The 26,641-nt window shown below is 38.0% G+C and overlaps 2 protein-coding genes across 7 annotated transcripts in view; both read right to left on the bottom strand.

Moving 5' to 3' along the window:
- The window catches only part of TEX10 (testis expressed 10), a 53,940-nt gene extending 43,793 nt beyond the window's left edge, over positions 1 to 10,147 (bottom strand). For both annotated transcript variants that reach the window (XM_039711082.1, XM_039711083.1), the window contains exons 1-4: positions 9,928 to 10,147; positions 7,016 to 7,204; positions 5,711 to 6,417; positions 11 to 254 (exon numbers count right to left, since the gene is read on the bottom strand). In XM_039711082.1, the coding sequence (XP_039567016.1) occupies positions 11 to 254; positions 5,711 to 6,417; positions 7,016 to 7,195 (1,131 nt within the window). In that variant the 5' untranslated portion in view covers positions 7,196 to 7,204; positions 9,928 to 10,147. The remainder of the gene's footprint in view (positions 1 to 10; positions 255 to 5,710; positions 6,418 to 7,015; positions 7,205 to 9,927) is intronic.
- Positions 10,148 to 12,540: 2,393 nt separating this feature from the next.
- LOC120502981 overlaps positions 12,541 to 26,641 on the bottom strand; it is a 20,761-nt gene continuing 6,660 nt past the window's right edge. For 4 of the 5 annotated variants that reach the window (XM_039711039.1, XM_039711038.1, XM_039711037.1 and 1 more), the window contains 10 exons: positions 25,807 to 25,929; positions 24,263 to 24,305; positions 23,264 to 23,377; positions 22,765 to 22,879; positions 20,533 to 20,578; positions 20,152 to 20,211; positions 17,773 to 17,880; positions 16,632 to 16,728; positions 15,003 to 15,200; positions 12,541 to 14,193 (listed from right to left, as the gene is read on the bottom strand). In XM_039711039.1, the coding sequence (XP_039566973.1) occupies positions 14,114 to 14,193; positions 15,003 to 15,200; positions 16,632 to 16,728; positions 17,773 to 17,880; positions 20,152 to 20,211; positions 20,533 to 20,578; positions 22,765 to 22,879; positions 23,264 to 23,377; positions 24,263 to 24,305; positions 25,807 to 25,929 (984 nt within the window). In that variant the 3' untranslated portion in view covers positions 12,541 to 14,113. Of the gene's footprint in view, positions 14,194 to 15,002; positions 15,201 to 15,275; positions 15,393 to 16,631; positions 16,729 to 17,772; positions 17,881 to 20,151; positions 20,212 to 20,532; positions 20,579 to 22,764; positions 22,880 to 23,263; positions 23,378 to 24,262; positions 24,306 to 25,806; positions 25,930 to 26,641 lie in introns of those variants that run through there. The other variant, XM_039711041.1, reaches the window with a different exon arrangement.

The following is a 26,641-nucleotide window of genomic DNA, read 5'->3' as shown; positions in this document are numbered from 1 at the left end:
TCTCCCTTACCATTTTGTACGTTTCATCGTGTCGCTTTGTGAGTTTCCACAATAAATGTATTATGCTAAGAACTTGCTGCATAAGCTGCTGAGATTCTGATTCCAAAAGGTTTCCAAGAATGGGAGCTGATTGTGCAGGAGATGCTTCAATCCAGCACTCAATCAGTAATGGAATTATTATCTCAATAAAACCTTTTAAGTTGTCAGCCGAGGACAGGCCTTTTTCTGCACTGTCCATTACACTTGTCAGAGACCTAAACAACAAAAGCAAAAAAAGCATAAAAAGATAAAGATCACACCTTTCAAAAAGATTACAGCAATACCACTTCCCTGTTTTCTGAATAATGGGAAAGGTTAATTTTTTAACACATTAAATATTTGCTGGCTTTCTTGCTAGATATTTCAGTATGGAAAAAAAAAAAGAGTTCAAACCATCTACAACAAACCTGCTCCCAAGTCTCCCTGCAAGTTTGTGTGCTTCTTTAACAGCTTCTTAGATTTCAGTATTTCTTTCCCCATTGTTACATGTAAAGTCTATGAAATGGAGAAATACAATATGCATTATCCTATCACCTTCAACCAATGGGAAGGAATTAATTATATTCAGCACAACAAACTAATAAAAAACCCCTTTTAAGCTCATTAAAGCAAAATAACGAAGCTGACTACAAGGTGTTGTCAAATGCATGAGGTTTATTACAGTTAATAACCATCTCCAACTATAATAAACGCAATGTTTTGCATATTAAATGTGGAAAAAAACGTTCCTGTAAAAATATACCTTTGGTTCGCACCTGATGTTTAGCTATTATGCTCTGAAAAGCAAGTAAACAGAACATTATCTGATAAATGAAATTTAAAAGAATTAAAACTAAGACATAGTTTAAATTAAAATAACATCTGCCAGAAATCAAAAAAATCAACTCCTTCTCCCCCCACTCAAAAAACATTTTGTTTTTGAAAGGATAATCAGCAGATATGACCCAACCCTGCTACTGGATAAATTCAAGCAATTTGTATCCAATTTAAAAAGAAGACTCATTAAAATAACTAAAACCCTGAATAATTCCTGTTAATTCTAAGGAGTGCAGATTCCTTAAAAAAAAGGCAACAACAGTTTCAATCAATCACTTGTAAAATGGTTTTCCATTGCAATTTTGTTTCCTAATTCATAGCAGGGAATTCCCATCGTAATTCTAATTTCCTAACATACGAAGATTAGCACACTGAACCTCCTGCTAAACTCCCTTCTATTTCAGTGATGATCTCCAAGTCATTTGTCTTTACATATACACTAAAAATGGGAACTGAAAAACTTTCAACAGACCTGCAGAAGTTTTGCTGACAAGTATTTTAATTTCGTATTGAAGATGTAAAGCAGTTTTTCCTAGTCATTTCTAAATTATCCAATTAGTTATATCCTCCTAGCTACACTGCCATCATCTATAATACAAATAATAATTTTATTCTGTCATTTCTCTCTAGTTTACATCAGTGTATCAAGAAAATTACTAAACCAAAACCCAAGTATTAATGACATGTAAAAGGAAAAGGGAGAAGGAATAAAAACAAAGTGTGAGACAAATACAAGCTATTTTTCCATGAAAGCAAGATGGGGGAGAGAATTTAGATCTCCACAAAATAAAAGGGATAAGTGGAAACATAACTGATCATAAGAAAAATATTTTGCTTTTCTTTTACTTACTACAATTATCAAACATGTTAAAATTTTATAAAGCTTAGCTTTAACTGCAGCAACTAATATATCCAATGAATATAATTTGGTTCATTTGTTCATGTTTTTGCCTTATTTCCTTTCTGTAGTGCAGGCACTGCAGTAGACACTGGCTTTTTTCAGACTAGAAAGAGTTTAAGGTGAATGGTTCTGTCTTAGACCTTTTAATGCTCAGTCATCTCAAATACAGCAGACAAATCCCATCTTTCAGTTACAATCACAACGAATTCTAAAGCCTGCTGATAAAGACTATAATCTCATTGAAAAAGTGAGGTTGTCCTGTAAATGCTATGCTGTGACAGGATTTTGCTCTCAGATGAGAGTCCGAAATTTCAGTAATTGGCTGGAATAGTTCTGAAGTAGTAGTCTTTAGTAATTTCCTTTCTAAAAAATACCTGATATTACAGCAGAACTCTGGAATTCCAGCAATTCATTTAAGGAACACAAAAATCTCCCAGTTATAAAGAGAACAGTGCATGAAACCTGAGGAGCTGGTAATCCACACTAGATTTCTACAGAAGTATAACACACACACAGCTATTTCAGTACTTTTCTGAAACAAGGAATGGAAAAAGGAAGAATTAATGCCAAAAGGGATACTCCTCCCCACTGCTGAAAGCATTGGGGTATGAATACCTACCACAGCTTTCAAGTACCCCTGCAGAAGAAGCCCCTATCTCTCAAGGTAAGACTCCTCCACATATTCAAGGTTAACAATAGAAGTGTAAAGTAAAATTTATGTGCCAGTAGCAGATGATGACAAAGTATTACAGCAATCTGTCCAGCAATTCTTTGATTAGTGCAGTATCCTTAATAATACAGGTTCACTCAACCTGGGCAGATTTGATGACAATTGCACTGTCACATATCTGTTATCACTACCCTTGAGTGGAAGGGTGACTTTTAGAAACACTGCAAAGCATGTTACCTTTATATCAGAATGAAATACTATTGAAGGGAGCTGCAAGATGTACCCCCTAAGGTGCCATTTTTCTTTAAAATACCAGTATTTTTATACAGCAGGACCAAACAAACAAAAATTGTGTAAATATCTGCCATTTGACAGTAAGACAACAGAAATTCAAGCAAAGGGAAGTCAAGGAAGTGTAAAAGAAAGAGGAAAAAAAGTAAATAACTTGCTGTTCTTTAAAACAGAAAAAGTCTTTGGAAGTTAAGTTTTTATGGCTTGCAGTGTAAGCCAGGTTACTTGTCCTCCTTTTCTGTGTGCACTGCCAAATGCAGCAAACACACAGCACACCGAGTGAACTGCATTCTCCATTTCTCTTTGATGCACGTGTACATATTTATTGGCTATGCTTCATCTTCCATCTCAGCTCCTCAAGTCATTTTTGTTCTTCTCTGCAGCTTCATATTGAACTCTCTCAGCAGAATCTGAAGCTCAAATGTTTCTCTTCCAGTTAAAAAAACCCAAAAATCACACGCCTTGGTACCACCACATTTAAGTTGTGAAGGCTTTCTGGTTTTCCACACCTGAAATGAGTTTGATGCAAAAAGCAGCACAGTCAGCACATAAGGCAGAGAATACATTCTAACAATTTTCTAATACACTGCAATTTTAATTTACAAACAATAGGAAGATCTACCACATAACAGAAGATAACGAAGTCTTAAGATTTGCAGCATTGAATCATCCAGCATTCCAAGCTCAGAATCTACTCTTTTTATTAAACAGTAATACTGCAAACTGATTCAGAAAATCTCATTCCATAATCACTATGGTTATCATTGATATGTCAGCGCTGTTCAATGAACTTGTAAGATTAAATAGATACAGGAACTCAAAAAATTTAGTATACTGTTTGGAAAAACTAAGTTGAAACTTACTTGCAGTATTCATGACAAGACCACCAATCCACACACACTGCAAATAATTACTTATGGTTTGGTCAACTCATTATCCTTAGCTAGTCATAGACCTGACTATTTGACTTTAAACACACACACACCCCGAGTATTGCACCTCTTATTACAGCTAATGTCTGTCCTTGCAGTAGTGGCCATAGTAGAGGCCTGGGGATGCCTGTAGAAGGCAAGAATTGGGATTGGAAGTGACAGAATTAAACACCTTTAGATTATTAGAAATTATTTCAGTGGCCAACACAAAAACCACCACAACTCTTCATTACTGGAACTTCACACATAGTCACTAAAACAAGCTGTACCCCTGTGAAAAACAAATACACCAAAAATATGAACAAATGCAATAAAATGAGAACATTTTAGTACCTTCAGCAGACGATCCTTCCCTTTCTATTCTTCTGTTCTGCTGCCATCAGCTTGCTTTGCCAATCTCGTCTTGGATTCTAGCCATGTTTCCTTCTATTCTTCTGGCTCCTCCTGATGCTTGCAAACATCTTTTTGTATGTATTTATAACCAGAAGCACATCACGATGTTCCACCAAAATCTAGCTCCTCAGAAAAGTGGAATCCAATTCAGGTGACACCAGATGTAAAGTTTATTTTCCTAGACCTTGGATACAACGCATCTTCAGCTATTACACGGCCTGGTACATCATACACTGCACATCACCCAGGGCAACACAAGCATCCTGTGATACACAGCAGTTCACAACTGTGTGCTTCTGACTGCAAAGAGGAACTCAGTAGCACTGCTCTGTGCTCAGCACTGACCCCTTCCCCTGCCTCCAGGGGGCATCACCAGCCTAGCTGCCAGCTACAATTTTACCTGCAGCAGATACTGCTGGTCATGACTGAACACTTATGCTGACAAGCACTTTTAGGAGAATAAGCTGACCTTCTTACTTAGCTTAATGTGCTTCCTATACCTACCATATGTAATATGCTACCTCCAAAGAGGAAGGCTAGGAGAGCAGGAATGGATGTCTCTCCCTGACAGAGATGGAAAACACCTGCCAATTCAGGTCAGCCTGTGGTATTCAGAGAGAACACCTCTTCTTCTGCCCTTCAATCCTCCAAAGATATAAGACAGACACAGTAATGGAGTTGGCAGTGGGTTTAACACCCCTTTTTGCCACTGACTTGCTAGATGGAACTTTGTCTAACTGCTTTATACCTCTTACTTTGTCTTCTCCAGGAGTAAAACAAGGATTGCAGCTTTTCTTCAAACCACTTTGGTATCTACAGGGAACAGAGCTGTGTAACAGCTAAACTACTTCCATTTTTTAAGTCACCATTCCAGGTCTCCTGCCAGCAAGTATGTAACATCCATAGTAATGCATATGAGGATGCCAATGTTCAAAAAGCACCATAAAGTGAGGTGGGAGGTTCACCTCTAGTGGGTGAATCAGAGAGAAGAGAAATCAAAACAGCTGTTTGTTTCTCCCTTAACTTCAGCTCACATCTGTTTAGAGTACTACTGAAACCCACACAAACCTTTCTGTGACTAAGCACACTACGCTTCCTTTCATATTCATCAGCACATCTTAGCTGAGACATCTTTCATCCACAGTGAATATATAAACTGGTGAAGTGATTAAAATATCTAGGATTTGAAACTCAGCAGAACTTCATACCACCAGATACATCTCATCCTGCTGTCCTTTTTAAAAGGAGCTATAGTCAAAGATAACAGACTCCTAAGCTTATGATAGACTCTTGAAGGTAAAAGCACAAAATTTCAGTAAAACTCATCACAAATAAGCTTACATTTCATATAAAGAAATTTGCCTACTGGCCCCTGGGTCTGTTAGACATCCTGCAAGAAGTTGTCAGTTTTCATTCCAAAAATATCCAAACAAAGCTGGTAATCCAAAATTATCATTAATGGCATAAAAAAAGACTTTATAATGGAAAGGTTTATGATATACGCATAACAGTTATCTGCTGAGTATTTCTGTATTTTCAAGCCTCTGCAGTAAGACTACACATTACACTAAGTGTCCTAAAATACGGCTAAGGAACCATCCCATGAAAAAAATTAAATTGCAATCACACAGTTGACATTAATTACCAAACTAGTTAACATTTTCTCACCTCAGTCTAAATGATGAGTTGATCTTTGGTCGTAAGCCACCATTTTCAAACAGTTGTATTTGTTGCTGATTATTTGCATGGAGCTTCCAACTAATATATATTGGGTTCCTTACAGAATGAGAGTTGTCCTTCTGCTCTTGAAGCCCTTCATCCTCTGTATCACTGGACCCATCTACCACTGCTTGGAGAAACTTCTTGAGCCTGGTAAGTACATTCAACCTCCACTGCTGAGAAGTTACCCTGCGATTTGGGTTCACAGAGAGCATCCACGAAAGTTTGTCCCTGCTTTTCAGTCTTTTTGAGAGTTGCTGGTGAGAAATAAGCTCTACAAAATTCTTCAACAATATAATGCTGCGGTCTGTAAGAAGAGCTGGGTATGCTTCCAATAAAACGTCCAAGACTTTCAATGAATCTTCCTGAATTCCCTCACTGATATGAGTCATGGCACTAGAGAGATGGGCACTTACCAAAGGAAAAAATGGAGCAATCTGTTCCGCTCTTATTTTTGAAGCCAAGAACTGCAGCAGGTGAACAGCTGCTCCTCTGACACTGGAATCTTTGTCTGTAAACACAGCTGCCACCTCACTTATTATACTGGAAAGGTGTGCATCAATTACAAAGGGATACTGAGACAGGAGTTCTTTGAGTCCAAGAAGTGCATTATGCTTAACCCCAGGACTATAGTGATGCATCTGGGAGAGCAGATCCTATAAGGAAACAAACATATACAGTTGTCATCATTATTATTTTAAGTTCAAACTTCCCCCATGTATTTTCTGCACATTTTCCCTAAACACTTAAAAATACAGAATATTCTTATGATGTACCGCTGCTCAATAGCAAAATGGGTTTAGAACAAATATGGTATTCATTTTATAGCACAACAATTAACAAATAATCAGAATTCAGTGATAAGAACAACAAGATATAATGACTTGACCTTAGGTCTCATTCTTAAGTTTATGCACAACCCTAGTGACTCAACAGAGGGATGACCAAAGGAAAGTCCTCTCACTCTTGTTCTCAAAAGCAGAACTACAAAACCTCAGCCTGAATAGCTTTCCTCTGTTTAGGCAGAGAGCTGCAAGAGACAGAAGATGACACAAAGGAAGGAAAACAAATCCACCCCCCAGAGAAATACAAGATTCTTTAAAAACAGGGCTGCATTCAGATGGGCTGCATTCAGATAGCCTGCTGCAATTTTTTTTAAATAAATGTTTTTTTCCCAAACTGCAGTAAACATAGTTAATCTAGATAAAAGGCAAGCAATTTTCTGTCATTTCAGAATGCAATATCACAGTATACCTTGATGTTAAGTTTTCTATTTTGTGTAGGAAGCACTCCATCTTCTTTGAGCTGCGCAGGAATCTGTATGGCCTTTGTTTTGAAGGTAGTATCAGTTGCATTTTCTAGTTTAGGCTTTTTTTTCCCAACTTTTAATTTCACTTTCTGGAAATCCTCCTGACGTTTCCTTTTTTTAGTCATTCTGACTCTCTGCAAAAAGAGAATTTAATTTGATTAAATACACAACAAAAGTAGTTTTTCCACCAAAGAGTAGCAACCTTCTAACAACAGCTACTGTTTTCATTCTTTTGTCTATGCATAAACGAGTGTCCACTCCTGAGACAAGATGAGATGCTAGACTAAACAGACATGCAGCTGCTCTTCCAGCCTCCAGAAAACATTCTGCTGCTCCTTTGGCCATCTCTGCTCTGAGACTCTTAATTAAAAAGCATCCAGACATCTGCATCTGCCACTGCTTTATCAAGAGTTAAGTTGCTGATTTGGTTTTGTTTTAAAAAGTTCCTGCCAACAAAGCAACTTTTTACATGTGATTCTTGTCAAGCCAAGGAGCTCAGCGAACCGTTTCCTTCCAACTGTACACCGCTTACCGAGTCCATCACTAACAGCACACAGCCTGCACATCTACAATCTTAGGATTAAACAGGTCTTCACCAATAAAAGGACACAAAAACCAGAAGAAAACTTCCACCACACACTGAAAACACCAGTCTGTGCATTTGAACACAACTAGGAGTAGGGGGAAAAAGAGATCAACTGGGCAACTACAGCCTAAATAAAATAAAACACTATGACATTTTTAATAAAGCATAAGACATGAGGTATCTGAGCCACTATACCTGTAAGCTGTACAAACATACTGGAATAGAGGCACAATAACCAAAACAAATTAAAACCCCCATAGGTTTCTAAATAATTTTTGGTTTTGTTCTGTTTTCATACTGAATTACACTTACTTCTACCAGGTTAAAAAAAAATTTAACCCACTGAAAAGGCCCCAACAAACACTACATCACAGATTCCTTTATTTCATCCTCTCAAAAGACCCCCAAACAAACAACCATCCACTTTCCCCACAAAAAAACCCTCAATCAAGAAAAACCCAAGCCAAAAGCCCCAACAACACAACAGACTAAACCCATAAATTTCTAAATAACATATCCAAACAATGATTCTCTCCTGGTGGATGTGATCACAGCTGATTTTCCCAAAGGACTTCAAGCTAAAATTTATAAATTTCTAAATAACATATCCAAACAATGATTCTCTCCTGGTGGATGTGATCACCATTCCTACAGCTGATTTTCCCAGAGGACTTCAAGCTAAAATTTGTGCTCTACTAGAGTATTTCAAATATACATCAACAGGATAATCATTAAATAATGTTTTAAAACAGATTGTAATTTTCTATTATTTTAAAACAATTTAAACAACTGATTACACCAGCATTTGACTACAACTTAATTTCTTCTTTTCACACACTAGGTTAAAAAATTATATGCAAGACCACTTTAACTAAAGTACAAATTTGGTGTAAGTAAGCTATCAACTCAAAAGGCTTTTAAAAAACTTGGGTCCTGGTACCAAAAGAAAAAGGTCCTTTAGTGTTCAACTATAATAACCATGGCTTTATAAAAGTATGATTTTTACCATATGCATCTTTTAAGGAAAGAATTACAAGAATTTCACCACTTGATATATATAAATAGTTAGGAACTTTTGATGTAGAAGTTATTTCCACTTAAAAGGATTGCTTTTACAAGAGTAGATGTCTGGCTCCCAGTCAGCATAAAAGCTCCACAATACAGATGTGCACACAACTGAACAGAGTCAATTAAGTAATTTTAAAAGAGGAGGCTTATAAAATATCATTTCTCCTACTAAAAGCAGCACAGTTTACCTCACAATAAATACTCTGGGAAAAAATAACTGGTAATCTAAGCCTATCCATTTCCAATTCTTATGTACCATGCCATACCAAAAGATAAAATCCTTACAAAAGGTAAGGATGTAAACACCACAGCAGCTACATAATAGAACATCGGGCAAAACTGTCTACAGCTGATGAAATTATGTAACCATTTCAATGAAAGTTCTTGCTGAAACAACTGCCTTTGACACAAACTGCATTTTACGAGAAGAGACTGTGAGAACTGGGCTTGTTTAGTCTGGAGAAGACCGAGAGGGAATTTCATTGCTGCATTTAAATTTCTCCAAGATGGGTGCCAAGAGGATGGTGCCAGAGTGTTTTCAGCGGTGCCCAGCAACAGGATGAGGAGCAATGGCCATACACCAAAACACAAGAAATCCCACCTCAACATGAAGAAGAAATTCTTTACTTTAAGGGTATAAGAGCACTGGAACAGGCTGCCTAGGAAGCTCTCTGGAGACAATCCAACCCACCTGCATGCATTCCTATGTCACCTGCTGTAGGTTATGCTGCCTTGGCAGCAAGACTGAACTAAATGATCTCCAGAAGTCCCTTCCAACCCTAACTAACCTGCGATTCTGTGTATTTTCACCTGGCCCTCCTCCAACAAGACTGAGCACCTAACAGTGAAGCACTAACATGGTTTCACAACCAAAAACATTAAAACAACGTCCAATCGACTCCTTAAACATAAAGCAGCAGGCACCGTTTTTCAGACACCACTTCCGATGTCACCTCGGGCTCAGAAAAAATACTCGGTTACAGGTAGCACCCGATAATCTCGGAGCTCTTTCCCAACCAAATGATTCTGGTTTCACTCCCTCGCAGCTCTCAAGAGGCATCCTCCGGGAACCTCACAACCTTGCTCAGTCAGGAAAATCCTGAGAAACCCGAAGGCAAGGCACACGCCCTGACCGACTCCTCCGATCTGACACGGATTTCCCCGCGGGCGAGCTCTCTCCCGGCACGGGACAGCGATACTTACAGGCGATCGCCTCCGCGCGGCTCCCGCGCCGGCAGCGCATCCCCCGCCGCCCGCACCGCACCGCCCGAGCCCGCGCCCGCTCCTCCCGCGGCTCTAGGCTGTCACGCTGCCTTCCTCGCCGCGCCGGGACATCCTTCGGCTGGCTCCGCGAGCGCTGCTTCCCTCCGCCCCGCTCCAGCCGCTCTACGAGGCGTTCAAATAAAGGCGCGTCAGTGCCGGCCCGGCGCCGGGCGACGCGAAGCCGCCGGGGGAGGTGGGGCAGGGGCGGCGGCGCAGCGATGCCGCCGCTTTCCCCGGGAGCGGCACCCGGCCCGCGCCGCCGCGGCTCCCGCTTTTCCCGCCGCCTCCCTGGCGCAGGAACGCGAGGGGAGGGCGGGTCGCACAAAAGGCGGGCGGCCCTCGGCGCAGGGGCCGGGCGAGCGCGGCGGCCCCCGCCAGCAGGGGCGGACCGAGAGGGACCGCGCCGGGCTCGGGATCCCGATCCCGATCCCAATCCCGATCCTCCTCGCCCGCCTCCCCCCGCGCCGCCCGCGCGGCCGCGCGCTCCCTCACCCGCCCCACGCGCCCGCGGGACGCGCGCTTCCGCCGCGGCAGCGCCCCCTGCAGGCGGGGAGGCCCCGGGGATCCAGGCGCTGTTCCCCGCCCGGCGGGAACGCCGCGCCAACACTCCGGCTCCGTCCGGGATAGAGCTTGGGATAGAGCTTTGTGTCTTCCTCGAGAGGGGAGGAGGAGGGGCAGGCGCTGATCTCTTCTCTGTGGGGGCCGGCGGACAGGACCGAGGGAATGGCGTGACGTTGTGCCAGGGGAGGGTTGGGTTGGAGGTAGGGAAGAGGCTCTGCACGCACTGGAGCAGCAGCCCAGCGCTCAAGGAGTGTTCGTACAAGGCTCTCAAGCACATGGTGACTCTTGGGGCATCCTGTGCAGGATATACCCGGCCAGGAGCCGAACTCCCCGATTTCTGTGGGTCCCTTCCCCCTTGGTTTACCTGCGGTTCTGTGAGGATGCACTCCCTGCCCCTGAGGTGTGGCTGCTCGGGCACCTCAGCAGACAAGAAGAACACATTAATAATTAATATTAATAACACCTTGATAATAACCAGCACCCAGAGAAGCACGAGTCCCGTGAGGAGCGGCTGAGGGAGCTGGGGTTATTTAACCCGGAGAAAAGGAGGCTCAGGGGGAGCCGTATCACTCTCTGCACCACCGAGAGTGTTAGCCGGGTGTGGGTCGGCATCTTCTCCCAGGCAATCAGCCACAGGATGGGAGGACACAGTCTTAAAGATGTGTCAGGGGTGGCTTAGGCAGCCGGGTGTGGGTCGGCATCTTCTCCCAGGCAATCAGCCACAGGATGAGAGGACACAGTCTTAAGATGTGTCAGGGGTAGCTTAGGTTGGACATCGGGAGGAATTTCTCTACTGAAAAGGATTGAACATTGGAGTGGAGTGCCCAGGAAGGTGATGGAGTCACCATCCCTGCAGGTATTTATGGAAAGACAGGAGTGCCACAGTTCGGTAGACATGATGGTGTTGGGTCATGGGTTAGGCTTGATCTGAGGTCTTTTCCAACCTATTTGGTTCTGTGATTCTTCCAGTGAAGGCACTGCAGATTCAGCATTGGCATTTGAGGTTATTGTTATTATTTCACACAGATGAGGTTATTATTCCACATATAAACCACAAGGCATGCTGCAGGCTTTTGTACATGCGTACCCAGATAAAGCTTGCTGCTCCAAAGGGGTATTGAATTCCCACATCAGAAAGAGAGTGGGAAAAAACCCTGGGAGATAGAGGAAGCAACAAATGAGGAGCATGTTTCTACACCTGTCTACAACAATGTCTCACTTCACACGAGACAGTAACTCTGCAGCTGCACACTCTAAACTTTTCATTTCTTGCCAATTAACCTGTGAACACCCTTCTCCCTTCCCCTTTCTGCTGTCTGTGAGGAGTAGGAGTTCTGCAGCTTTTTGTTAAACATCATTTCCTCTAAGCTCTCTGGTCTCAGTAAAATATGTTAAACCTAGATGAAGCTTTACAGACAATTAATTTTCTCTTGGTTTAATTTTTGTTATTGCTTAACTTTTATTAATTCTCCAGTTACCTCAGAAGTCTGCCTTGCTGTTATTGTGAGGAACCAAAAATGTATAATACAGCCAACAGCACTGTTTAAATATTATCAGTAAAGATAATGTATTTTTCTTTCTTACTTTGCAGTACTGGCACAACTAAAACATTAAAATCTATTTTGGAACAAATATACAGTTTTCCATTAGTATAAGAATACACCCAGCCATCATGAAACAGAGGCAGATACAAGAACAAAATAATACAATGCTTCTTCAGCCTCTATTTGCACCAGCTAAGAAAGGAAAAAAAATAAAAATAATTGTACAGCTGAACGGACTACGTTGGACTGTGTTCTTTGAAAACATTTCCAGAAGCATACACTTGCTGACTCTTGCCCAGTTCAGGTTTCTCAGCTGTCTTTGAGAGGTACAGCAGCACAGTGCAGCACACCATTCAACCATTTTATGTCAGTGTACTACAGATCTAGAGGTCTCTCCTTTTTTAGCATTCTCCTCCTGCACCCAAGCGAAAAAAAAATCCACCTCACATCCAGGTTATTTCAACTTTATTTTAACTTCATTTCCACTTGGAATGATTCCACAGTAAGAAGAAAAACAAGCTGTCTCAGAGATGGCCATTTACAACAGCTGAATAATCTGATTTTGTTATTTTAATACAAAGATTGTTCTGCACATTGAAAACAAACAGGAAAAAGATGTTTTTATTTTTATTTTCAGAATTCAGAATTTTTACTTATTAAGTTCACCTTCATTTAGCAGGCATTAACACTGTTCCTATACAGACCAAATGAACTGTAAGAACTCTGGTTCCATCTCTGCCTCTGATAAGAACAGATTTAGATGCAACCCAGAAATTCCTCAGAGTTTCTTTAAAACACAGTGTTTTAATTTCTCTGTGAACTGTTTTCCTTCCTGGATCTGTTCATATAATAAAACTCATAAATTTTGTTGCTGCTTTCTTTGTTACCTTAGTTTTACCGCATCTTGCACTCCATGGTATGAAGATGTGAAACCATCACAGGATGAAGATTCTCAAATTCCCTCCAGATCTCAAAAAAAAGTGTAAGTTAACACTAAAAAGTTCATTTGCCATCTGGCCGCAGCATGTCTAAATTATACCAGTATTTGGCTGCAAAGCTGAAGAGCTTTAATTAGAACCACTGAATGCTACCCAGCATCACAAGCAGGAAGTGAATTTTAATCGTACAAATTCATTTTTTAAAAAATATTTTTTCCCAAGCAAATTAATTTATAACCATTCAAAACATTTTTCACCTTCCTACAAAAGTAGGAGTCATTAATATATAGGCATGTACATTCAGTCAAGACCAGTACTACTTCAGTTGGAAAAAAGTTCATTTTAAAAGAGCCTGAAGGACAGTGTAAGCCAGCTTTCATTTCATTTTCATGCTGGCAGGATAAAATACAAAAGATACTTTTGCCACTACATCAGTGCCTCTTAGCCAGAGCCTGCTTATATTTCCTATTGGGAAATATCTCTAAATTTGCAAAACACACTAACTTTGCTGAGCTTCTATGCTCCCTAAATCAGCTATAACCCAGGCACTTCTCATCCCAGCATGAGACTGACATGGCTGACTTTTTAGTATTACTTTTAATCTTACACAGAAAAAAATGTGGAGACCTGTTCATAACCCTTATATTAGAAATGTTTTTTGATTACAAAGGCTTTTTACTTAGTCCCAGTAGCCACAGGGAATAACTTCCAAGTATATCTTGTAGGATGAGTTTGTACTGCTGAGTGCAGTAGTTCATTCTGCTGAGAATTCTTTGTAAAAGAACCAACAGTAAGAAAAGTTCAGACTGTCAATGTACAGTATTTAATAATACTGAAGAAAGCAAGTTACCTGTTTTAACACAGAAAGAATGAACATGAGCTTTACAACTTTTCCACAATACAGAACTTTCAGCTAAATGGAAAAATAAATAACAAGAATATCAAAACCAAGTTATTAATTTAATTTAAAAAACACTGTGCAAAAGTTAAACATAACAAAATAACTCCACTGAGGTCAAGTGAAGTAAAACAACAAACTTACAGAAGGTAAACATTGCTACATTATTTCTGTTAAGTACCATGTCACTGTATGCTGCCATTGCTTGGTCCCCTCAGAGTTCCACTTTCAGTCAGGATCCTTACAACACTCGGTATATCAATTCCTTAGTTAAAGGCAAACAAACAAACAAAATCAAAAAACAATCAACAAGCAATTTTATGATAAAATTAATTTAAAAATACACGTTATAGTGAAACATTCAGATGCTGAGATGAGTTTTGGATCTTTCCTTATTAAAACAAAAATGCCTTAACAGAGAACAATCGGGATGTGCCTGGAAACTGCAAGCTTTCCTACAATGTACTCCTCTTTAGTGTTTTTTTTTAACCTTCATGAGGTTACACACTCTGAGAAGCTTAGAAACATACACAGGAAGCTTCTGAAGAGAGAGCAGTAGTTGACTGAAGACGTGGGAAAGTTTAATAGCTGACACTTATTAGAAAGTTGTAAGCAAAAGGGAGACTACTTGTCTCTGATTCATTATCATTTCTATGTTACTGTGCAAATACACTTCTTGCAGGAACTGGTAAATAAAAAATTCTTCACTGTTGGTATTCAAAACTAGCATTTCTCCACTTACAGCTCAGAGAAGATTCTAATTTTCTAAAAACAATATATTTGGTTTTAATTTACTGGCTCTCGCCATGCAAATGTTACTATGCAAAAATGAGAGAATAATTAAAAAAAAAAAAAAAGAGCAATTACTAATGCCTGTATGGGAAAGCAGCTATCCTGAACTACCATTCCTAAACTGGATCCTGAAAAAGTGAGAGGTGGGGGGGAAAAGAAATGTCTTCAACCCTCCTTAATACCTCAAAGTTCTTTGACCCATATAAATCCTTAATATTTCACAGAGCTAATAAATGATGTTATGTATATGTTTATATATGTGTACATGGGTATGCAAATTACCTCTGAAAGCTGGATTTGATGCTACTATTTTGTGTAGGGTATCAGTAACTTCCTCAGCATTCATGTTTCTTACACTGTTCAAAAATTCAGTCGTGATGTTGTTCTCATATGCTGTTTCCAAAGAGCCAGTTGAAAAGTTCTGGGGTTCATCTTCATTGGCTGGTAGGAACTGATTAGCTGACTGGCTGCTTGAATAGCCTAAGGAAGGGAAATACTGTTTTTCAATAAGAAAAGTATTGAAGGCTCTTCAGAATCCTATTTCTCTAAATAGGCTTTTCAAAACAAGCATTTCCAGTCTGGCACAGAAGCATTGCTGGTACTGATGACACCTGACTTTGCTGCATTTTCAAACCACCAAGAGTCAGGAATGCTTTCCAGCCACAGAAAATCCTGGAGAAACAAGGGTGGGGAGGTAGGTGAAAGCTATTTCCATTACACTCACAAAAACAGAATAAAAGTCTCAAATCTCAAATATTCAAAGTCACTGCAATTTTTGGCATTACCATTGTAAAAATAAAGGTTTTGAAAAACTAGAAAATTGACACAGTACAGAAAAAATAAATCATACAAAATAGCTTCACTAGTATTCTGGGTATCTTGGCTTTCCAAGCATAGTATTGTACTTCCTAGGTTTAAGAAAAACAGCCATTTGTTTCTATCAGAAGAAAATTACCTCCAAGAAATCCAGGACTCTTTGAAAAAAAAAATCAGAAATACTGAGCCCAAGTAGCTGAAGTATTCAGGTATTAAAGAGAATTATCCATCTGTAGCCATGATATTTTATGAAAAATCCTCTGCTAAGATTTTTCCTGTCCTGTGGAGCTGAGAGCCTCAGGAAAGAAATATAAACAATAACTGTGTTATTGTTTATATATAAATATAATAATTTTATATATTTTATAAATAAATATAAACAATTGCTGTGGAATGCAACAAGTACATCTTTCATTAATTCATGTAGATTGTTTTTAATTAGTAAACAATCACAGCCACCTGTGCCAAAGCTGTGAGCAGTCACAGGATTTTGTTGTACATTCTGTTCTATTCTATTCTTGTCTTTGTAACCTTCTGATCTTCTTCTCTCTCTGTTCTTTTAGTATAGGTTTAATGTAGTATTTTAATATAATATATAACATAATAAATCAACCTTCTAAACAAAATAAGAGTCAAGCCTCATATCCTCACACTTGGGGCATTCACCAAGACAAGATCCATCCTCTGCCACATAACTTTCTACTAACATCTTGATTTGACTAAACCTGCAGGAAACATCTCCTCCATCAAGAAGGGGAAAAAATATTGGGGAAAAAAAAAAGAAGCCAAAGAAACTTTGAAAGTCTCCTTAGAAACAGTTGCCTTTGAACACAGAAAAGTCAGAGCTGTACTAAATCAATTTCTCCCCAAATCCTACAATTAAGTAGGATAAATGTGCTTTAATAGTCTCCTCTTTCTAATATTAGTAGAGGATGGGGAAAAAACCCCAAAACTATTCATTCAAGCTACTTGACTCTGGCTTTAGTCTGCTCTTAAGCACTGCTTTTAGAAAAGCAGGAAGAAAGGCTTACTATCATTTATGCAATGTTCAATGTTAAGATTAAAGCACATTAAAGACTACAAAGCCAACATTACCAGTGTCAGAGTCATTAATATCTGCTGAAGTTGGGCCAGGCTGTTCTGTGGAATATTCTAGTTCTGCTTCTCCATTATATCCAGCACCTAAGTGGTCCTATGAGTTTAAAAAAAAAAAAAAAAGTTTAAAATCTCGTCAGGACAACCTCTCGAAACAATGAACTACTATATTTTTAATGATCACAAACCAAACAAAAGACCAGTATTTCTACTACCAAATCTGAAAAATCACCTATTTCTTTGCAAATCATAGGGCTAATAACTTCACTGTATACACTGCCCATTATATCTCTCTATGTCTGAAAATTATTGGCTCTATATTAGACAGTGAAGTCATACCCATTGAGCCTAGTTCTCAACTTGTCAGACCTAAAAAGGATGCATTTTACACTCAAAATAGAAGATTTAGCTAAAAAATTATCAGTAGAAAGATCACAGTTTAGAATACTAACAAGGCCTAATGCAGGAAAACATTTTGGTCTTACACACCTTGTAGGTTAGAAGTTATTTCAGTTAGAACTTGATTGTTTTGTAACATGTCAGCAAGCCTCAGAAAAGTACTCTAAACACCTCCATATGTACTGCCTATGTAAAGATAAGTCAGTCATGAGTAATAGTAGAGAGGGGAAAACCTGGATTTCTAATAATGGAAGAATGAGATCTCAGAAAGAACAGTCCAAAGACTAGGACCAGAAGTTGTATAAGAAAAGAAATTCATGTCACTGATGCATGATTACATGGTGAATAAAGTGAAGCCTGGGAACAGAAATGGGATAGAGAACAGGAGTGTTATGCAAGTCAGTAGAGAGGAGAAAAGCTTAAGTCAGAATTAAAAATGGGCAAAAGTAGCAGAAAAACTTAGATGTAAGGAAAAGCATTGGCAATAAGTGACAAGATGATTTTTAGTTTCTATCAACAATAAAAAATAAGCAACCACAGTTGAACAGAAATTAAGACTCGTCAACAGAAAATTTAAAATTTTACCCTATCATCACTACCAAAATTTATGTATTTAATGAGCAAAACTTAACAATAGTCTCCACAGCATTTTTTGTTTTATTGTATCATCTATAATAATAAAAATGCACAATCATGGGAATCTACAGGTTTGTAAAACAAGTCAAAACAAAATCCACATTACTTTGCTTGATGCAGCCTGCTGACGATATTCCACCAGTGCATTTGTGAGAGTCTGTGTAACTTTCAAGATAAATGAAGCATCATCTTCATTCAGTATCTCAAAACTTTGCTAGGAAAAAAAAAAAAAAGAAACAAAACAACACACCCTAAAACATTTTTCCTCAGAAAAACTGAAGTATCAAAATTTATAAACAAACCTGCAGGAACCTCGTTTTCTCTGCATCTCTACCCTTCTGTCAGACTTGGATGGAATTACAAAGCAAATACAGTTTTTATTTTTAATCCCATAAGTGGCGGGGGAGGAAGATAGAATAAAAGAGAAACCTAGGAGAAGGAAGATGCAGCTACCCAACACAATTATTTGAAAAGGAATAACAGAAAAATATGCCTGGAAATATACAGAAGATAATCCTTTTCCTTAAGTATTTTGATCTCTTGCCAAGATGCCTGCATACAAATGAATGTGAACACCTTCCCTGAGGCAATGTAGTCATAACCATTTCTCTAGAATGTAGCAAAAAGCCATAACAAAAGAGAAACCTAGGAGAAGGAAGATGCAGCTACCCAACACAATAATTTGAAAAGGAATAACACAAAAATATGCCTGGAAATATACAGAAGATAATCCTTTTCCTTAAGTATTTTGATCTCTTGCCAAGATGCCTGCATACAAATGAATGTGAACCTTCCCTGAGGCAATATAGTCATAACCATTTCTCTAAAATGTAGCAAAAAGCCATAATGCTACTGAATTTAAAAGTACATGCTGCCTTGCCTTACATTAACCTTTTTTTCCCCTAAAAGTCTGAGGAAAAATTAGTCTTGAAGCTGTGAAGCTGCACTAGGGAAGCAAGTTCTAGCACCAACAGCACTCACAGAGAGGGCTACAAGTGTCATCCTCTTGTCTACACCAAGAAATTCTGCTGAAAACACTTTCTTGGGGACAATGCAAAGAACTCCAGGTGTGTTCTAGCAGTTCAAAGTCTTCTGGATTAGAAACAAACACCTTTAAACACACCAGACAATGGAAAATAAGTAATAGAAACTTAGCATTAAGTTTGTATGAGACAGCATAACAGGGACTGTATTGCATTTTTACCACTAACAGTATTTCTGTCTCCTGGTTTGCACAAGTTATATGTAAGAAGATCTTGTCAAAAGCTAGCTGGAAAAAGAGAGTATATTGTGGCAGGGATATCTTTGCTAGGAGGTAATAAAAAAATATAGTATGGACATTATTGGACAGCTTTACAGAATACAAACAGCAAGTGCAAAAAAGATACCTGTGAAATTACTTTTCACCATGTAAGAAACCTTTGAATCCCACAACAGAAACACAATGCAGCTTTTGAAAAAAATTACTGTAGATGCAAAAACAAATGATTTTCACACCTTCCAAAACAGAACATTGCTCCAATCACACTCCCAACAGTCCTCTTTTTTCCTCAGAGGACAATCATGCTAAGAAAGAAAATGCCTCAAAACAAACTCAAGTTTTATTAACAAGATGTAATCACTATACCTAATAATTCCCTATTAAAAAAGAGGACAAAACCATTTTATGATAGTCAATAGTGCCTAAATTACCACACAGTGGATCAGTCAAGCAACGATCAGTAAAGATTTCCATAAAGTTTTTCAGTGCTTTTATGGAAAACACCATTTCTGCACGCAAGATCACAACTGTTGTTGATAATCTAACAACTGGAAACTGCCAGTTTTCCAGTGTTACTGATTGTGTCACTGCTGTGCATGTTACATAATGCACATTTTCAACAACTGAACAGGACTCCAGTGTTCTGACACTTACTTTCAAGAGGCAGATTTTGCAGTTATGGCACTCTGGGCCAGAGTGGTGGGGGAGCCAAGTTTTAAATACACAACTTGCATTTTATTTCTTAAAAATCCCTTCTTTCCTTTCTATGTATCTCTGATATTTGTCTTCATTCTGCTTCTTTCCATTGCTGAATTGCATCTTTCCAAATTCCTTATTCAAAATGATAGACCAGTTATAGAAATAAAGGAGAAATAAAGTTTAAAAACTTCATATTACCTAAACATGTAGTTAAGGACTGAAGTTAAGATAGAGTTGAAAAAAAAAAGAATTTTCAATGCAAGTAATTTCTCTGACAGTAAACCATCATTTTGGCAAAAACAATGTCCAGAAACTTAAAAATTAATAGGCACATTATAAATTCAGTGACATTCATTTTATTCTGAATCCTGCCTTCTGGCAAAACGGTAATCTGTTAGATAACCAGACTGCCTACATTCTGTCTTGCATTACTTGCTACATTTTAGACTTAGCAAACCAGTGATTTCTTTTTTTAGGTTTTTTTTTTCACAAAAATTATTTTGCAAGGTAAAATTTAACACTCACCAAATAACCCAACAGTTCTTCTTGACTAGTGAATTCTTCAGGATCTGCTGTAAATTCTTGCTGTGTAACATAAAGAGGTCCTTAGGTCTATTACATGCAGCAAATGTAATACAGTAAATACAATGTAATGCAGTAAATACAAGTAAACAATAATTATATTTACTCTAAAATTCAAATAGTTTGTGCTGTTATGAAATGTGTACATAGATTCTCTTAACAAAGTAGTAAAAAACTTGTTGTTCATAGCTTTGCCTTAGTAACTCTGCAGATAATTTATTATGAATATTAATTTAAGTAAGCAAACACTACTGCCAATCATACATTAATTATTCCCCCAACTATGTGGAAGCTGGAGTAACCCATTAACAGAAAAATATTCACCTGAGCTTCCTTGTTTTCTTCCTCTAATTGTTCATTGGTCTCACACCTTAAAATGAATAAATAAAACATTCAGTTGCCTGATCCAGCAAAAATGTGCAGCCAGCCAGTAATCAGTTTAAATTCCTGACACACTACTACTACAGTAGTTCTGACACACTCTGAAAGAAAGGTCACATATTATTTCCTCAGAGAAATTCCAGTCATCCCAGATCATCATTAAAATTATTTATGCAGTTTGGGTTTGTTTTAGAGTGATTATCTAGCATGTAAGCTCTAAAACCCAGAGTTAATAAAAAAGCTTGACTTTGGTGGTAATAGCTGTAAGATTTTTGTACACATTGCAGTGAGACAAGGCTCCTAATTACAGCTGGATTTTTCTCAGCACTTCACAAACTTGCCTTTAAAAAATTCAGCTATTAAAAATTAGTGTTTTACAATGCAGTCACACAAATAATGGGCATAAAATGCCCATATGGCTAAACATTCCTGTGCCATATTTGTGCTGTTCTGCCCTTACAACTGCTACAGATTTATTCCATCCCTTTGCAAGCCCAGGAACCACGGTTGAGAGTGGCTGGGTGTTTCTTAAATTAACCAAAATAATATGACTGCCAAACCTAAGCCCTCTTCTGCCTTGAATTGCTTTTTAGGAATCAAAAGTTTAGTAAAAGCAGATGATGATAAAATAATTTACATCTTCAGATGACTGTTTGTTCGGAAACCTAACTACAAAGAAATGAGGAGTCATAGAAATTCTCAGACAGACACTGCAGAATCTTTAAGTGGAAACAAGCTGTCAATGAGGATCTGATCTTAGTTTTTTTAAGACACTATATATTGAGTTTATATCTTTTCAGTAGTCTCATAAAAATAAATAAATAGTAAAGGAACAAGCTGAAGCCCTAATTTAGTAACTAACTTCCAAGTCGGTCTCTCACTGAAACACCTGGCTGCTAATAGTCACCCAGAATCCACCTGAGCCAGATTAAAAGAGAAACATTAAGTGATATTCCAAAGGAAGCTGTTCTTAAAATTTAAAAAATTTAAAAGTACAAGACTGCACCAGTCTTGTAGAAGAATGAAGATCAGTACCAGGCAGAAACAGACCTCAGCATCTCCAGATAGAGAAACATTAAGTGATATTCCAAAGGAAGCTGTTCTTAAAATTTAATAAGTACAAGACTGCACAATGAAGACCAGTACCAGGTAGAAATATACCTCAGCATCTCCAGATGTGGATAGCTGAGCTTTTATTAATTTCCTATTCTTCATGTTTTCACAAACTGGTTCCGATTCAGAACTGTTAGTTATTTGAAATCCAGTAAGTAAACACAAAAATTCATAAACCTGGACTTGAATCTGGTTTCAACTCATTGTTTTCCATAATGGTTGCTCCACAGGGAGGCAATTCTGAAAAAATGTACTTCAGGAATATGAACATTTCTCCTTTAACAATAAACAAGCAAAAGGTGTTAGCCCTCCATGTCTGGGAGAGATTTTACTGGTTTAAAGTTAGAAGACATTCCAAGGAAAACTAAGAAAAAGAAAAACTTAAGAAAAAAGAAAAAACTAAGTAAGAAAAAACTAAATAACTAAATCATTGGAACAAAAGCCCTGTGTCTGGGTTGATGCCTGTATATCCCTTACTGAGTGCCCTGCTGTGGCTCCTGGTGCTGCACAAGGATGACCAATGCTGGAGATGTCCTCCTCACACAAAGGCTGACAGTTACTCAGCTCACAACTCTGTTACTCATAAGTTGTTCACAAGCAGCAAGCACAGTTTCACTATTTTAGAACACAGCTGCTCCTTTGAAACACTTAATGTTCCTCCACGAAATCATTTGGAAAGGAGAAACCCCAAACATTTCAACTATTACTGATGGTCTTTCCCTTCCAAAATCAGTTTGCAGACCACTTTAACTATCTGACACGAACCTGTAATAGAGGCAGTTTTAAACTATGAGGAGACATACTTTTGGAACATTTTGAGCAGCACGTAGCAACTATACCTTAAGGATAATAGTTAAATACAGAAGCCAGCTGCATCCAGAGCAAAGTCTAAGGTCACTTTACATACACCAGGTTTTCTGTCAATTACAGAAGTTTACAGCTGAGCACAATTTCAGAAGACATGGATTTTACTATAAAAAACCAATACAGACAATTGTCATGCACAATATTTTCCTTTAAGTTAATATAAATGGGTTTGAAGGTGGTGATTTTTTCTTTTACCATTCTGAGTTGTTGTCTTTGCTACTTTCAATAGCATTATTAGGTTCAACTTCTTCATCTGATTTTGCCTGTTCTTTCTGCCTTTCTTCATTCTCCTCCTGAACATTATTTTCATCTAAAAAATAAAAAAGTGTATTAAGTAATGTTTTTCCAGTGTTATAATTTTATTAATTTAATTTTATTAAAATTTTATATATTCTAAGCAAAGAATACTTCTAAAGACAGTATCAATAAAACCTAAAGGTGGAAGTAAGGTATCTTATGAAGAAGTCAAATAAAAACTGAACATAAAAAAACAGTAGAAGTACAATGTTTTCTTCACAAACACTGGGATTATTCCTTCCTTTGCCACAGACCCCAAGGCCATCCACACAACTGTGCAAATTCACCTTTATAACTCAGCAGTGGAAGCTATGAACAGCACATGTAGTACTAAATAACTCATGCAGTAGTGAAAGTTTAAAAAAAAAACAATAAAAGAAATATCTTTTCTTCTTACCTTGCATAGGGTCTGTCAGTTTCCCATCTTCATTATCTGTTTTTTCTGCATTAATAAGGGGCACATCCACATGCTGAACTTTAGCTTTTGAAGGGCTGTCCTCTGCCCTGAGATCTAAACAAATATGTTTGAAATGTAGCACAATGGATATTATCTTGACAGAGGGTGGTTCTACTGCTACACTTCAACTTCATCTAGCTCTGTTTCTGTGAAATAGTACTTACAAACACCAAGAATAATTTTATAAGCATTACAATGTGACACCATATTAAATACGAACTACAAATCAGCAACAAAGTTTAAAGTATTTTGTAGCCTGGTGATAATTACATGCTTGCATTTCTTAAATTAAGTAAATACTATAAATGTAGTAGAATGCTACAAAGTCACATGCAAAATAAGACACATTAACCAACAGGTTACAATCAAGAAATCTAATTTGAATAGGACTCAACTTATTTCAGACCACTTTTTTAGATTTAAAATGGCTATTTTTTCTCTTCAGAGTACAACACTGCTAATTTAGATGATCTCATTACCTCTACTGAGCTATTTTAAGGTACCAGCTACATCCTAATATACATTAAAATTAAGTACATTAAAAACCTTTATTTTTCAGGCAATGCAAATCATAGCAAAGTTTAGCCATTTCCTCAGTGTCTGTCCACCTGGACAACACTGTACTACAATGAGTTTTAAAACATTAAACTGAGTGGGGAACTCTCACAGATACCACATTCCTACAATTTTTTGAGTATCAATGGCAAGTAAAATAGATTTTTTTTTCAGAGATAAGAGCTATAACTGTGCTTTAAGAATTCTGTGTGGATTTCTGTACTGCAAATTAACTACTAGCATAGAGCCCCAGCCTGCTCCTTTTGTCCAGCTCACCAAAATGCTGGTGAGTATCTGGCACTGCAGAGACTACCCTGGTCTGATTTATATCAAAGGAGGACCAAATTAGTAATGGACAATTTGCACCCCTCTGAGAACACTTACATTCTTGCCATTTTCTTTTCCTTGTTGGAACACCTATTACAACCTAAAAATAAAACCAATTTATGTTAGTTATTTTGTGGATAAAATTATTTCATAGATATTTCATCATCATTAATTTTTTTTTTTTTTAGGAATTTATGACCAGTAGTGTAAAACACGTGTGTGTAAACCCCTTAATGGATATTCAAAAAGTCAATAAGTTAGTTCCCTGGACATTTATTTACCACAAATAAATTTCTTCTAGAGCTTAGGAAAAAAAAAAAAGAAAAGTAAACAGCTGGTTTCAGAAGATACAGCAGTAAAATTAAACCATCTTACCCACACTTTGTTTAAAAGTTCCTTACATCAAGAATGGATTGCTATGGATGTAATAAACTACCCAGAAAAACAAAAAGGTCTAAAAAATACAGACGGAAGTAAATATTTCCATATCCATGAACATAAATCTCAAGTAAAACAAACAATCTCAAGTCAAGAAGAAATTCAAGTAAGTCAAATGAAAATGTTGCTACCAACAATCAGTTACTTTTCTTTTTAAGCAGAGGTTAAAAATGAAGGACAGACAGAATGGATTTGGTAATCTGAAATCGCTCCCTTCTACAGCATTCACTCTTGACTTGATCTTCCAATACTCCCATACTTGTTGTTTATAAGAAAAGGGTAGGATCAGAGAAGGCTCCAATCCTTGAACCTAAGTGTGATAGTATCACACAGAAAGAAACACAAGTCTTTTTTCAGAAGGGCAGGACACCGCCAGCTTTAACATAAGAACCTTGGGAGCTCCTCTTTGGAAGGAGACATCCTTCCAAATGCACATTAGCTAGGGATCCTGTCGGAAACACTGCTTAACAAGCAGGATGCTGACAGAAATGGAAGTTGATGGAGAAAACAAATGTAAGGTGTACCACGAAGACCAGCGAGCACCTCAATAAGCTTGTCATAAACCAGCTGGTGGTAAGGTGCACCTCAAGAAGAAACTTCACCAATATCCTGTCCACATAAAGGTATAATAAATACTACTGCAGTGTAAGTAAGTATCAACAGAATGCAATATGAAGATTGATCCACATGAATATGTTTCTAAGGGTGCAGCTCCCTAAGAATTTAAGTTTATGGCGCTTCTGTGATGCCACAGCACTGCTGATTATCTCGTGTCAACCTGCAAATTCCCACACTTCCATCTGTACTATGAGACATTTTACCTGGCTTCCCTAAGAATTGCCACAAGCTGCTTACAAAGCAGAAACTACTCAGAAAAGTTATAAAGGCAGTTTCCTAGCAACAAAAAGCCAACTTATTTTACCCACACGTAGACCTGAGAATTGATTAAATATTAGTCTATACATTTTGTGTTGTTTGTGCACTCAGAGAAATTTTATCCAGAATAATCCCAGAAGAATTAGTAAAATGACAGAAAGCACCTGTAAAAAAGGTTTAAAAAGCAACATTTTCCCACCTTCCAAAGCAAATCTGCCCACCATAATGGAAATTACATTTTTTCTTTATTAAATATAAAGCTTCTGGAATTCTTAAGAAAAATGTACCTGTATTTGTTTTCTTCCTTCTTTCTTCTCAATTGTTAATCCAATCTGCCTAACTCTTCTGTTTAGTTCAGAGCCTTTACCCTTAACTTCATCAGATTTTGCTATCTCTGGATAATGTTGTCTCTAGAAAATAAATGCAAATCCTTAAGTCACACAACTTCCAGATCTAGCACAGTTAATAATCATGGGACATAAATCAACTTCTACATACACACAGCAGAACTTATTAAAATAATTATGCACAGAATAATTTAGGGAATTGAAGCCAAATCTTCAGCTCAAAACAGGGTTGACACTGAATGCCAAATTGGTTGCATTGGGCTTTGCCTGCTTGGGTCTAAAAACCTCTGGGGAGAGAGATTTCCCCCTTTCTCTGGACAATTTGCTCCAATGCTTGACTGCCCTCACAGCAAAAAGCTTAATGTCATGTAGGAAAATCCCCTGCTTGAATTTATGTTCCTGCCAAGAAGCTCCAAAAAGGGTCTGGTTCTGCCTTCTTAATAACCCCTTCTGAGGTACTGCAGGGCTACTGTTAGATCCCTCTGACATTTTTTATTCTCCAGCCAGAAGAAACCCAATTATCTCAACTTCTCCTCATAGTACAAGTGTGCTTCAGCCCCTGACTATCTTGGCAGCTCTCCACTGGACTGGCTCAATTTCATAAATAGCCTCCTTTCTGCAATAGCACAAAACTGAACACAGTACCCTGGATAGAGCCTAGCAAGGATCAAGAACAGGGGAACAATCACTTCCTTCACTACTTATCTTGAGCTTTTTATCCACCAATACCCCCAGGCTCCTTCTTCAGCAGAGCAAATTCCAGTCATTTAGTCCT

The sequence above is a fragment of the Passer montanus genome, unplaced genomic scaffold (genome assembly GCF_014805655.1).
Source record: "Passer montanus isolate IOZ18808 unplaced genomic scaffold, ASM1480565v1 scaffold24, whole genome shotgun sequence".
NCBI lineage: Eukaryota > Metazoa > Chordata > Aves > Passeriformes > Passeridae > Passer > Passer montanus.
This window is presented reverse-complemented; position numbering and strand designations above follow the sequence as displayed.